Source organism: Haemorhous mexicanus, chromosome Z (assembly GCF_027477595.1).
Source record: "Haemorhous mexicanus isolate bHaeMex1 chromosome Z, bHaeMex1.pri, whole genome shotgun sequence".
Classification (NCBI taxonomy): Eukaryota; Metazoa; Chordata; class Aves; order Passeriformes; family Fringillidae; genus Haemorhous; species Haemorhous mexicanus.
In genome coordinates, this window is record NC_082381.1 from 57,155,708 (window position 1) to 57,170,513 (window position 14,806).

The following is a 14,806-nucleotide window of genomic DNA, read 5'->3' on the forward strand; positions in this document are numbered from 1 at the left end:
TGGAAGAGGAGAAAAAGTAATATTTTTACTGCATTTTTTTCTAATTACAGAGAAATAATAGCTGGTTTCCTACTGCAAACTTCTTAAAGAAGTTATTTAGAATTTTAACTATCTAATTGGGTTTTCTTGGTGATTTTTTTGCATGTACACATACTCACTGTTTCAATAGGCTTGTGATAGGGCTAGTTGAGAACAACTCTGGACCACAGTGATGAACAGACTTTGAGCACACACATAAAGCAGGCTTCACACTTAATATTAACATGTCTAACACACAGAAAAACCATCTTGGGAGTTTCATTAGGTTAGGCAAAAAAAAATTAAGTTGAGATCTCTAAAAAAAGGGCTTTGAAATCATTATTGAGATTACTAAATAATATGATGGACTATAGATCCCAGGCAACTCAGAGAAATGTGGGTGATCAGTATACCTGAATGTGTAAGGTCATATCTACTGGAGCCTGACAGAGACAGCTAACTTAAGTCTCATAAGTGTTCTCTTCTTCTAGGACCTGATCAATTTGTGGTCTCATTGCTGCAACTAACAATTATTGCCACTTACACTTGAGCGTTTTTTCTGATGTAGTCACTTGTATATGGACTTAAACCTATTGTAAATTAATTCCTTGTAGGCCATAAAACTGTCATCATAAGGAAATGCATTTGATTGCTATGGACCACATCAGAAATAACAATCTATTGATACAATCTTACTAACTCTCAATCTTACCAACTCTCAATGGCCCCACCCCATCTCCAACTGTATTATAAAACTGTATTATATGTGCCACATTATAAAACCCCAAACCATTAAATTAGATAAAGAAAGATAATTCTGTCTTTGTATTTTTTAAAAATATATTATAGGATGGATGGTAAAATGTTTGTATTATTTTTCAACTGATAGAGTCATGGGACCCAGATCTCTTAAACAGGTTAGGTGCATTTCAGGAGACAACAGGGGTCACAGTGAAGCAATGAAACACAACAGTGGATGCATTTCAAGGCATAACTGCTGACAGGTCTGCATGGAAGTTGTTCTGCTAACTAGCATATGAACCTTTCAATCAGCAGAAATAAAGTGCACTACAGAATTGGACGAAGAATAATCCTTCTGACCAAGTGCCAGAAGGAAAGGAGCATGCTGGATAGCTGCTTTGATCCCTAGTGTACTAACACTTTGTCCCAAAGTGTCAGAATAAGTAGATTGCTAACTGATATTGGGAAAAACAGGGAGCATGTTGTATTATATTAACCTGCTAAAACAGCCAAATCCACAGCAGCCAGGACAGGCTGAAAACTAGGATAGACTAAGCTTGTCAAGATTTTTATAGTTAAGAGTATAAGGAGAAACAATTTTCTGTCACTTTGAAGGCTGGCTCACTTCTCATGGTGGTGTATAGCACAGGGATTTAGGCAGGCTGAAATGGAGGCAGCTATAGCAGTGTACCAGGTGCAGCCTCTGTGAGGACAGATGAGTGCAGGACAAAGTTGGTCCTCGACACCTCTGGTTCCTGACCCACCACAGGTCACAGATAAGCCCTACAGCCCTGCTGGTAGTCCCTCTGTAAAAATGAACTTAAAAATGAGAAAAACCCACCACATAGGGAGAGAAAGAGGGAACAAAAATACTAAGTATCTAAGTCAGAAAAGAAGTGAAGCAGAAACACTTAGCACTGGATTAGGAATTTCCTCATAGCCCAGAGAGAGGACTATGTTGGGGCATATCCACACCATATTCCATGAAGGATCCCCTTCCAGAGCAGGTCTAGGAAATCCTTCAGGATAGGTCCTGAAGGAATTAATGTCCATGGAGAGTCCATGCTGAAGCAGATATTCTTGAAAGATGGCAGCCCACATGGAGAGCCCACAGTGATGCAGGGAAACAGCACGAGGAGGTAGAAGCAGCAGAGAGGAGCTGGTGTGGACTGACTGCAAACCCCTGTGCCTCACAGCATGAGCAGAGCAGTCACAAGTGAGGCTGAGACTAAAAGGCAGGGTAACGCTAATTTTGAAATTGTTTCCACCTCTCCAAATCTACTTCAAAAAATAAATGAAAATAGTTTCCACAGGTCAGCTGTTTTACCTGTGATGATAACTACTATGCAATGTCTCTATCTAGATCTCAACACATGAGCTTTCTCATCCTCTTTTGTCCCCCTGTCCTTTGGAGGAGGACTGAGAGAGCATCTGGGTGGGCATCTGGCTGCTGGCCAAGGCTAACCCAAAAAAAGCACTCAAACTGAGCAGCAATGCAAGGGGAAAGCTGAAGATTTTAGCGGAGATAGTGTAAAATTATTTCTTCCTCAGATGAGAAGAAACAGGGATTACAGGATCACAGAATCACAGAATATTCTGAGCTGGAAGGGACCCACAAAAATCATGAAGTCCACTCTTAAATGACTGGCCCATCCAGGTATTGAACCCACAACCTTGGCATTATTACCATAACTAATAGATGATTAACTACACATGTTAAATAATCTAGTAATAGAAATGAATAGATTTAATGTCTCTTACACTGTTTATACAACAGAATATTAAGAAATAAAAAAGAAAATAATAATGGAATACAGTTTATCAGCAAGCACACCAAGGATTTATTTTATAACAAAAATAACCTCAACTTTTTGAGGGGAAACTGTTTAAAAAATAACTTATTTTTCATATATAAAAAAAGGACTGTTCAAGGGCTTTAAAATAAGACATGTTCTTAAATTATTTTTCTTTTTATTAGAAGACATTTTAAGAAACCTTTTTATATTTGAACTTCAAGTAGATGGAATTTCCTTTCATCACTCTTTCAGTAAAATTTTATTCATTTCTGTTATCAGTTTGCTATTACCTTTTGGTCATCTGTAGTATTTGAGAATAAAATTGAACCAAACCATAATCCTCTTGAGATCTCTGTTTGTCCTTGGTGATATTCTGTTTTGATTTTTTAAATTTGTTAAAACATTCACTTTGCATTTATGTATTTCTCCATAATATTTAGATAGTATAAGATGAAGAAAGATCTCTTATTTTATCAGGAACTTCTGTGGAAATAATTCAGCTCCAGCAGTAGGATAAAGATAGCTAATGTGACAAGAACCAGGATAAGACAAAAAATAACCTTCTAAAGAACATTGTGTAATTTATGAAGGACATGAAACTAGTTGCTAAAAATATTTTCTCTCTTAGCATATCCAGTGCTCAAGTTCTTCACAGTTATGCTCCATAAATATTCATGAAGATTAAAAAGGTAGGTCCACAATGGTCTTGAAAGAATCATTCAGGGCACAAGCACTTTTTGGCAAAGTCAAATGTATGATGCTAGTTCCATTCAGTCACAGTGTGGCGGAGAAAGTGGTGTACATTATCCCTGGTCTAGTGGCATATTAGAAGCATGCACAGAGATCGTTTCCCTTGGCTCTGATTTCTCTCACTTTTGTTTGCAGAATGTTACACCCCCACATACCCAAAGGCAGATGATCTAGTACCAATATTGCTGACTTCTGGAATTCTTATAAAGATAGGATATGGAAAGGAATGAGGCTGCTTTAATGGATCAGAGTATACTGTCTTATCCTAAGTCTAACTAAGATTACTAAGGATGTCTGTAAAATCCCTCTGAGATCTATAGGTAAAAATTTAGCATTATGAATTAATAATACAGATCCTGAAGTGATACAGTGGAATTTTGTGGATATTTGCTCATGAATACATCAACACAGAAATATCAAAACCTTCAATTTCAAACTCCCGTAAGTAAAGCTGCAGTTCATAGTAGTGCTTGTCCAACTGCAGTTGATTCTGAACTTCACCCATTTTCTTTTTCTTTTTCTTTCTTAAAACAAAAGTAAATCACAGAATTTCTAGTGGAGAAAGAAAGGCTTATGGTTCCTTTACTAGTACATAATCCATTTCTTTTTGTTCCGATTTTTTACTGTGTGAGAAACCCTTTAAGAACAACAGTGTAAACTTTATGGTTTATACATCAGCCATGTTCACTAATGCTAGGTAATTAGTTACCATTATGATGTAGGGTTTACATTTCAGATACTTCCCAAACAAAATCAATAATTTCCCTTTGTTCTTCTAGAAGAAATAGCATGTCAAAATTTGAATGATTTACAATCAATTTTTTTAGTTCCTGCTGAAAGGAGCATCCTGGCATTTCTAATTCTTTTGTTTTCTTCATTCTTTATTTGACAAACTAGAAAGGATAAATTATTTTGCTACTCACTAATGTGCTACATGGGCCTAACAACTATGTACATCAAGAATTAAGAAGCAATATGGTAACCAAAATTTTCAGAAGAAAGATGGCTGTTTCTCAATCAATTCACTGCATCAGGTTAATCAGTACAAAGCATGTGGCCTTCTCTATAGCCTTTCCCCAAACACTTCAATCCTTATGCACATAAGGACATTGCTTTCAAAACCAAAATGTAACCTTGCAATCCAGGACAATAAATTCTGAATGGCAAGGACATGTATCCCTTACTGCAAAACACAACACTTTCTGAATTACATGAGTTTTTAAGCTTAAAAGAAGCCAGTATGAAAAAAGTGGGGGCAAAAAGCAAGACAGTTTCTACCAGCACAGTTTGCTGCAGCTAAAACACACAGTTTTAGGTTCTGTCACTTTCTTGAACATTAAAGGAAAGAAAGACTTCTTGAAAAAAGTATCTGAAAATTAAATTAGTTTTGGCGAACACAGAAACTAAAATGAAGAATAGATTCCCATGTTGCTGTGAATTCAAGATGTGATAAGGGAAATTAACACTCCAAGGTAATAAAAACACTTATTTTGCTTTGCGTTGCTCTAGACTAAAAACAGTTATAAAACAATCAACAACTAGAGCTACAGTTAAAAACAGTCCTTTTGCCTAAATAATTAATATACAAGCTTTGTTGGACTTTCAAATAATGCTGTACCAGGGCAAAACTGTGCAAGTCAAAGAGAATACTTAAGATTATTACTCAATTTAAAAAATGCCCGAAAAATATCATTAAAGTTTCTGACTACACGTTACATCTTATTGTCTTTTCCTTATGTTTTATCACGTATCAAAGATTAAAGTAGCATGCACAAAGCCATATGGTTTTATGGCCACCATGCATGTGACATCACCAAATGACCTCTGGCTTACACGGCACAGACTTAGCTCCATAGAAATTGTCAGCCATTTGGATGTTCAATTGTCTTCACTTGGTAACTAGAAATAGTGGTCTCAGCTATTAAGGGAAGAAAAGTTGATTTGGTGGTTTTGTAGTAAGAAATAAGAATTTTGTGCTACAAAATTGTAATTTATTTCACTAAAAATGAACAGTGTTTTAGGATAAAAGAAGTTGAAGGTAGAAATAAACTCTAAGAAAAGGAAGCCACCTTACAACTTCTATTGCTCTCCTTCCCTTTTTCACTGTGCAAAAGCAGCGGTAAAACTTTGATATATTTAGAAATACAAATCAGAGGAATCATTTTAAATTCTTACCTTATGAAGAGTGTCTACCACAGCTTTCATATGACTAATGATCAATTCTCTGTCTCTATTACAAGACAAAAAAAAAAAAATGAGGCAGATTATAGAACTGAAAGTCACCTGATTTAGAAATTAATTTTCTGCTACTTTTTAACTATCATGTCTTTTCAAATAATTGTTGATAACTCAGAGTACTATGTTTTTGTCTCTCCTTTTCATATCCCCAATGCAAACCTTAAAAAATAGTTCATGTGCCACTATTTGGAAAATTTCCATATGAGATTTGCTTCTGTTGTGGACTATCAAACTAGCTGTTATTATGGACATATTAATGAATAACTGTCATTTTCTTGAAGAGTTTTAGATGTAAAAGGCATGTTGGGAGGAGTCTTCTAGCAGGAAGGGAATACATTTGCTTACGTTTCCAAAAGTACAGCCAAATATCCTATCCTGACAATAGGGAGGTTTGGAGAATGAAACAATTCTCTAATGCCCTTTTGTAGATTAGGGCTTCAGCAAGAAAGACAGCTCTCATCAGCTATGTTGTCATGAAAAGCCTTGGCCTCAACTCATGATTGACAGAAATAGAACTGAAGTTGCATAATACCATATGACTAAGGAGAAAAGAGAGCATGACCACAGGAAGTCAAATAGAATCCATGCCAGAAAAGCTAATATGCCTCAATATTCCATGACTGTCTCTTATTTTGCCAGCTATGTGTATATTTTGTTTGAGCTTTTACAATACCAGAATCCATAGAATCAGTATGATTTGGGTTGGAAAAGACCCTTAAGGTCACTGAATTACCCCACCACTAAACCATGTCTCCAAGGGCCACATCTTTTAAATACCTCCAGACTCTAAAACCTCCCTGGGCAGCCTGTTTCAATGCTTGACAACCCTTTCAGGAGAGAGTATTTTCCTAATATTCAATATAAACCTCTCTTGGCACAACCTGAGGCCATTTCTTCTTGTCCTATCATTTTTTTTCTTGGGAGAACAGCCCAAACCCCACGCCACTACAACCTCCTTTCAGATACAATAAGGTCTTCCCTCAGCCTCTTTTTCTCCAGTCAAAATCATGGCATTCTTCCCCATGGAATGATGGCTGCTTTGTCATTTCTTGATTCATACAATCTTAACAGAAAATACAGGAAGGTGGCCAAAGAGTAAAATTGGCTTTTACATCCCTAATAAAGTCACATAGACTTTTCTATTTTCAGGATCCTGCCTTTCTTTGGAGTAGATTGACAGGGTACTTGCTTGCTGGCTGGGGTAAAACCGCAACACAGAGAAATTGCCAAAAGACTACTATATTTTTGTCAGGTTCACTGTTTCTGACACTTTTATTAATATTGCTTCTTACTCAGGAGGAAAATGGAAAGAACTGCTAGCCAAAAGAAAATCAAGACAGTCATTCCCAGAACAAGCTAGATATCTTGCTGTCTTTTACAACACTACAAAAATTTAGGAAAGAAACTGAAAGACACCCATGCATTGCCTACAATCACTTAGGTCATGGAATTGATATTAAAATAAGAACTTCCAGATAAGACCAAAGTCTGTTTAACTACTCTGCTTACATGTTCCAAAGGAAGAAAAAGACACTTGCACTTGTTATGAAGAACAAGTAGAACAGTTTATGTTAGAACAAAACATAGTGCTCTTATGGTAGAACAATGACTGGTTTGGAAGTTTTCACATCAAAAAACCTTTTCTGAATATAAGAATGGCCATAGGGAATGATCCTTACTGGAGTGCATAAAATGGATTGGGGCAGGGTGAAAAGGAGAAGGCTTTTAAGAACAAATCCTTCTTTGGGTCATAATCTGCTTTGATACACTTATACTAAATAATATTTGTCATTTTAATTAGCTTGTTAAACATATCACTGATAACTATATTAATTACATTATTTTGCTGGTGCATAAGCCCCTTAAAGCTTCTAAGCTATTGTTCTTCAGAGGTCAAATCTACCCCACATATAATGAGAAATTTTAATTTTAAATGGAACTTTTTAAAAATCTTGGCCATGGACCAATAATATTCAAAGTGCATACTACTGTAACAGTAATAGATAACAAAGTCTTAAAGGATTTATAGTTTTATCTGACTACATAACTGTAAGAAGTTATTAATAATCTCATTCAAGTCAATGGAACAGCTTTTGACTACCAATACTGTCAAAAATGGTCCCTGAACATTTCCTTCCACTCCTCAAGTCAGAGTATAAAAAGGCATGGGGCTTACATCTAAATCCAAAGCTCTCGGAAACCAGAAGACTATTCCACAGATAAGCCTAGGTCCAAAATAGGTTTCAGCCCCTTTAGAAAAAACAATCATTCCTTAAACAAACAGAATGAGAAGGATCTACCAAAGAGATATTGTCAAATCAGTAACGTAATTGGCAGACAAAATGCTTATGCATTTTGGACCAAGAATTTGTAGCACTATTATGGGATAACTACAGAAAACCTAATGCGCAGTATCTTGAACAGTTTTCTTTTTCGAAGTCTATCACTGAATTTCAAAGAGAGACAGATGTACTTTTGTTTTCTAGCTTTACATTAGCTAAAGCTAAAACCCTGTGCATGAAAGTAAGAATTGATCTTTTGTCCGTTTTAAGTGATCTCCCCAAGGTCCCAGTGCTCACTTCGCTGCCGTGCAGAGGGCACTCTCTGCATCGCGGATGCTCTCGCTCAGTCGACGCTTGTCCTGCTCCAGCTGGGTAAGAAGTCTATTTTGCTGACGCAGAAATCGATCTCTTCTTCTCAGCTCCATCGTTGCCTCGGAGAGACTCTGCAAGCAGACAGAAAACAGAGTTACTTGTCAGCCCAAATAATTAACTTCAGTTTATGCCATAGGCTATTAAACAAAGTGGAAAACAGACTGACTGTGTAGTAGATTTGGACCATTGCATACTAAGGTTTTATGAATTCTCTACCAAAATATTACCAACTCAGAAGCCCCCAGTTTTTAGTATATTATCTGCGTACAAATATGTTTATAAAATAAAATCATTTTTTTGATCAAGCAGGGACATGCACTATGCTACAAGTACTATATTTACAAATACCAGATCTAAACACAAAGGAAATAAGAGTACAGCTTTAAAGAACACAGAATATGCACAAAACTTAATTTAAAATAAACATTAAAGAAAGGAATTCACAATGAAAGGGAATAAACACAGAAGCATTTATTTAAATATTCTGCACTGTCCAGAAATTTCAGTAGAATAGATAATCTCATATTCTCTGTTAGTGCATCGAGTACAATCTATTTTATGGTGCTTTCAGTATTACAACATTAGTTTTCCAGTATGCAAAATAGTATGTATATTTTCTAAACATTTCTCTCTGGCTTAGAATTAACACAACATGTTTAATCAATTCAGATTAATCCAATAGGTGAAAAATAGCACACAGGACTAATTAATACAGAACCTGGCTGGTTGCTACTCCTTTCTGCTAGAATAAATCAATACATTTATAGACTGGAGTATTAATAATTTGATTTCATAATTTGTTACATGTTACATTTTACTTACAGCTGTTAATTGCCTTTTTAGAAAGAAATTATAATCGGTGGTTATAAACATTCTTTTACATGTAGCATATTTCCTGATAAATTCTAAAATACAGAAGAGAAGGCTGCACAGGTGAAAGACTGAGCTCTTAAACACTTTTTTTTTTCAAAATTTATGGGCATATTTTCTGCTTGAATTCTAAGAATTATGCTCTGCATAATCTGTACTCAGTACTTGTCCTGGACTGCGGAACATGGAGAGGTACTATACTGTGGATGAGTATGAAAAATAGTATATAAAAAATGCTGATAAAAATTCGGAGGGTGCTAAAAACTCAACTAATCTGAAGAAGTTTCAGACTCTTTAAGGGTCAGAGGCGCTTCAAAAAGCATTATTATAGGGAAATTTTCTATAAAACAGCAATCTACAGTAAAAGACCGCATAGTCCAGTAAAATAAACTGTTGTCTGTGGACTGGCATAAGTCTTCTTCTTACATTCCTAAAGAGAAAAGGCAACCAGTTACTTCATGAGTGGTGTATTTTGAAAGTATAGCACCATTACTTGAAGTCTTGTTCAGGAACTTACAAAATCTAAGCTAAAATTAATCACAACTGTAAGAAAAAAAATTAAAGTTTATTTAAGAAACTCTAAACCTAGAAATGTTAATATTATTCTTCTTCAAACGACTGAAGGTTGAATAATTCTATTTTGACTCTTATGTCCTTATTTTCAATAAACAACTGATATATTTCCCCTAAGGAAAGATAAACACACAGACAGCATTCATCCACTGCACAAGGATATCAAAACCAGAAGTCTTGCTTTCAAAAATACTACCCTAAAGCCACTGACAGCTATCAAATCCCTGTCTAAATAGATGAGTTTGTGAATTATCAGATTTTCAGAAATTTTATTTCCAAGAACTGAAATGTGGATTAGCATGGATAAAAGGATCCATCTCTGGTTCAGAAACAAAGAGTATTATCTTCTTCAAATTACTGTGTTTACTGTTTGCTCTCAACACTGAGGAAAGAGTTCTGAAAACCAAGTCAATTAACTCCCCACCCACATTCCCACCTTTGACAAATGGACTATATTATAACACAGAACGTGGTCTCTGTTACCAATGTTTGACCTAGCCCAGTTTCCCACCTGATTGAAAAATCTAGTTTTAAGTATTTTCTGCTAGTATTTTGATGCAAGAAATTTTTGATGCAGATGCTGTTGAATGGATTTTGGCCCCAACATCCTAACAGTTGTAGCAGAAGAGAAAGACGGGATAACAGAAACATAATGCATATTTATTTTATTTTTATTATAGCTATTCATCTGCAGGGGTTGAAGAGTTGTCGGCTCCCACATAAATCTTTCACTACTGACCATGAACAGTGAAAAGACCCACTAGTCAAAATCTTCTGTGAGCTGCTAACTAACCTAGGTTACTCATTGCAAGCACATGCCTATTAATGAGGCAGTAGCAGGGACCTAAATTTTTTAAGAGGCATAGTCAGCAATCCATGCTAGCTGGTGATGAAGCAATACAGAAATGGTTAAATCAAGTATCTCACTGAAGAGCTGCTCTGTTATATTCAAAGAGAACCCCATTATTTACAGAAATCTCTAAAGGATTCAGACTTTATCTAGTAACATTGCAATATCTAAGCAAAATGGAAACTGATTTTAGCACTCCAAAAGCAGTTTCAGCAGTTACTTGAAGCTTTTGCAACGGTGGGTTAAAGTCAAGCCTTGGAAATGGTCAAATACAGTGTGGTGCATTATAAAATAATGGCTGGTAAGTCTCTTTTTTTGCTTCTTCAGATTGATCTAATTAAAACCCTTGATAAACTTTATGGACTCTAATATTTCCAGCTGAGTGACTGAAACCAAGAGGGTGTGCCTCAAGGCAGCAAGGCAACAATGATAAGCAGCAGGTTAGCCACTAATTTCTCAGCTAGGGTAGATTGTGAAAGTGTGATGTTCTGATATCCAAGAAAGTGTTCAGGAGAGAATAGGATAAATCAAGTTTAATAACTCTGCTCCTAATTGTTCCCTCAATGCTCCACTCTAATTACTTGGAGAACTCTCCTGACTGTCACCTGATATTAAGTTGTTGGAGGCTGAGTGTGGAGCAGCGAGATAATCAATAAACATTTAGTGGGGAGAAGAATGAAGATCCCGTTAAGCAGTGGGAACCTGCAGCACCCAAAGCCCTTCTGCTCATGAGAAAACCTATGGGAGAGCCATAGTGATTGCAAAGCAATAATCCAAAGCACTGGTTTTAGGCTTTGAGGCCTTTAGGCAACAGTACATTTGAGAAAAAAAGGTTAACACGGTCATCCTAATTACAGCCCATTTTCACATTCTTCATATATAAGCAAAGACAAGCCAATTAGGTAGAAAGGAAGATAAGGGAAGTTTTATTTGTATACTAATTAAACCCCTGATGAAATTAAAGGAAAAACATACAGCTCTGTAATTGTGTCTGAGAAAGGTCACTTCAGGTTCAGTTATCAGAAAAGCACAGCCTTGAGATATTTCACTTAATCCACAATATAGCCCTTATTTTGCCCCCCAGGTCTTAGTATTTACAAAAATAAGAAAATTTCAAAACCTGATAATGCATTTATCTTGAAATGTTTTCTGTGGACAATTACAACTGTTAGAAAGTTGAGGCTAACTGTGATAAGAAGAATGAAGGTTTTAAAAACCTAGTATGTTTGCACATAGTTCTGTGAAGATGCTGAGCTTTCACTTTCAAGTACAAGTGATTCTGAACCAACTTAGAAGCTAAACTCCAATTTACTAACATTCTGTAAAATGCCAGTTATCTGCCTTTTTCAGGGTTTTAGGCATTTGGGTGCTAATTCAGACATCACTGCGCTCCTTCCTCTCTGGTCTGCCAAAATCTCACAGATCAGTTGAGTTTTCATCAGAATCTTTAGAAGGAGTTTCCTTTAGAGACATTTAGATTTTTGACCTTTTTTCCCTCACAAATTAACCATGAAAAAACATTTGTTGGAGAGAACAGCAAGCAACTGATAGCAATGAAGAAAGATCTCATCGGCTGTCTGTCAGTTTGGTCCTGCCAAAAGCTTCCTTTAACAAGTTTAGGTTTTGCAGTCAGGAAACTTTTTATTCAAAGCCCATTACAAAAAGAAATCAAAGTTTAATACTGTCATTCTTTACACATAAAAAGGATTCTATTTAAAAAATAACAGATGGACAATCACTTCAGATGAGCAGTGACAGACATACAGTTTAAATTCATGCAAAGCATGTGTGACACATTTATACTGAGACAGTATTTTACAAGATCAACTAAAGCTAGATCAAACTGCTTAGTAAATTAGATTTAAATTACACAGACACAACACAGCAGTACAAAATATGCAAATACACTGCAGTATGTGTATAATGAAGTAATTTGTGAAATAGAAGATTTTCTCTTTCAGATGAAATTTTATATGTATATTCTCTATCTAGATGCAAAATATTACTTATTAAAAATATGTTCTGAAAGCTGTCCTACACCCACAACTAATAAAATTTCACCATGAAAAGTATAGAAAGTTTAGCCAGCATCCATTCCTTCACCAGTTTAAATACACTTCTCATTACCATTGTCAGCAAATATAAAGATCTCTGAGTGCCCCCCAGAAGTCTACGCATAACCTAGAGGAGTTTCAAATGGTTCAAATCCAACAGGTACAACAAGCTATATTAATATTTAATATTTATATTAAATATTATTAGTGTGCACCACTGCAATGCAAAGCAAATACATCAGCTCAAACTATACAGCTGAAATTCCATGGGATGTTTTTTGAAAAAAATCTTTATTTATCAAGAAGAAATATAAATTATGTTTATTCTATCAAAAGAGTGGATTAAAAATCTTAGGGAAAAAAAGTTCTGTGACAAAAAAAAAATCATAACTGAGACTTCTCATCAATACTTTAAAAAAATCAAACATATCTAAGAAGTACATTGAGACCTATGTCAAGAAACAAGATGGATTTACACTTCTCAAATAGAAACTATCAAGATACTCTATCTGGATTCACTGTGTGTTTCACAATGTCTGCAGTTGTGTCTTAAAACAGTTTGAAATAAAGTCCATGTGGCTGATCTGCTCTTGCAAACAGAACTGAGGCTGACCATCCATGACATCCCTTCAAAAACAAATGCTTTCCTGTGCCCTTTAAATTGCACTAGGAAAAAAAATATGAGTGCTCAAAAGGACACTTGAATGAGATGTATCTGCATTGCAGAAAAAAAACCAGTGATTTTTTTGAACCTCTTTTGCTACTGGACCTTCATCCTGACAACAACAATCTTTTCATATGCTAGTATTGAGAGAAAGAACATAGCCCGAGAATTGTCTCTGAAGTATATGATATAGCATGGAAGTAGTTAAAATAGCTTACAGATCTCAGTGTATCTAACAAGGTGCAAAATGCTCTTCTTGTCTTTGTTAGAGCCTTGTGTAATGAGGTCACAGAGCATGAGTTGGTCTACTAAGCAAAAAAATACCAACCAGCACAATAATTTTAAGAAATAACCACCAAAATACTGGTATGATGCTGGAATGATGCTTTCAGGCATATTTTCACATTTCTAACACCATGTCAGATACAACTGCTTGTGATTGTTTTATATGAAAAACCCTCATAATATTGGAGTACAAACTATGGTTTATCCAAATCAGTACCAAAAATGTCAAGCAAACATCTAAAGATGATTATGAGTTTAATGACAATACATGTAGCTCTAAAAACAGTTGTGATTAATGACTACTGTACAAGATCTAGAACTCGAGTATTAAGAAACATTTAAATGAAATTTTAAGAGTCATTCAATAGACAGGGAAGGGAAAATGTACATGTTTACGTTTTCCAAGAGATTTTTCTTACAAAATTCACTTGAAATTTGAGGCACTCATGTCCTGAAAGTAAATGACATTCATCACCTACGTACGTGTATACCACAGCTCATTTATTGACAGAAACACAGCCCTTAGACATCCAAGTAAGTTTAGGTACCTCAAACATCTCACCTGCAGTGATTCAGGCTGGATTACAGTGCCTTAAAGACTTCCAGCTACATTTAATATCTCTTTGCTATAGCGCAAACATTTCTCAATAGAAAATCTATTCTGATCAACAAGAAAGCAATCTATTTTTCAACTGCATTAGATCAAGATGTTTAGCAAAGTATGACTGAAAATGCCTTGTGAAGTCATTGAGTTTTGTATGTTTTAAAGTTATTGTGAATTAAAAGAGTTTAGTAATTTAAACAGAGTAGCTTTTTCTGAATAATTTCACACAATAATATCTCTTTCAGAGGACACATCATTTGCTCATTCAGCTTCAAAGTAAAACTAAACAAAACTTTTAAAGTGAAGTAAATATAAAACATAAACTTCCCACACATAGCCTATATCCTCATGGACTGTTGACAGAGACCCTTTTGAATAAGAAGATGCTCTGGGCCTTTCATATCTACAATAATCCCAACAGAGAATAACTGAGACCTACTTTTAAACTGGTTTTGGAAAATGATAAAGTACATGATAAAATCTATGTACATTATAATTTAGAAATTTTAATCCTCTTCTAAGCTAAGTGAATTAGTATTACTGGAAAGGTGCAGAGAAAGATTATACCACTTAATAGAACAAATACAATTTTATAAAAACTCAGGCTTTATCACTATGAGTTTTAAGAATAATCCTTGAAGTTAAGTAAGAATAAATTTTTGGAATCACATGCATGGTGGCATGAGTACATGATCATTCACTCCTTATT

The 14,806-nt window shown here is 35.3% G+C and overlaps 1 protein-coding gene across 7 annotated transcripts in view; it reads right to left on the reverse strand.

The window, feature by feature from the left end:
• The window catches only part of CCDC171 (coiled-coil domain containing 171), a 155,534-nt gene that overhangs the window by 48,214 nt on the left and 92,514 nt on the right, over window positions 1-14,806 (reverse strand). For all 7 annotated transcript variants that reach the window (XM_059836830.1, XM_059836827.1, XM_059836829.1 and 4 more), the window contains 2 exons: window positions 8,123-8,268; window positions 5,481-5,535 (listed from right to left, as the gene is read on the reverse strand). In XM_059836830.1, coding sequence (XP_059692813.1) covers window positions 5,481-5,535; window positions 8,123-8,268 — 201 coding nt within the window. The remainder of the gene's footprint in view (window positions 1-5,480; window positions 5,536-8,122; window positions 8,269-14,806) is intronic.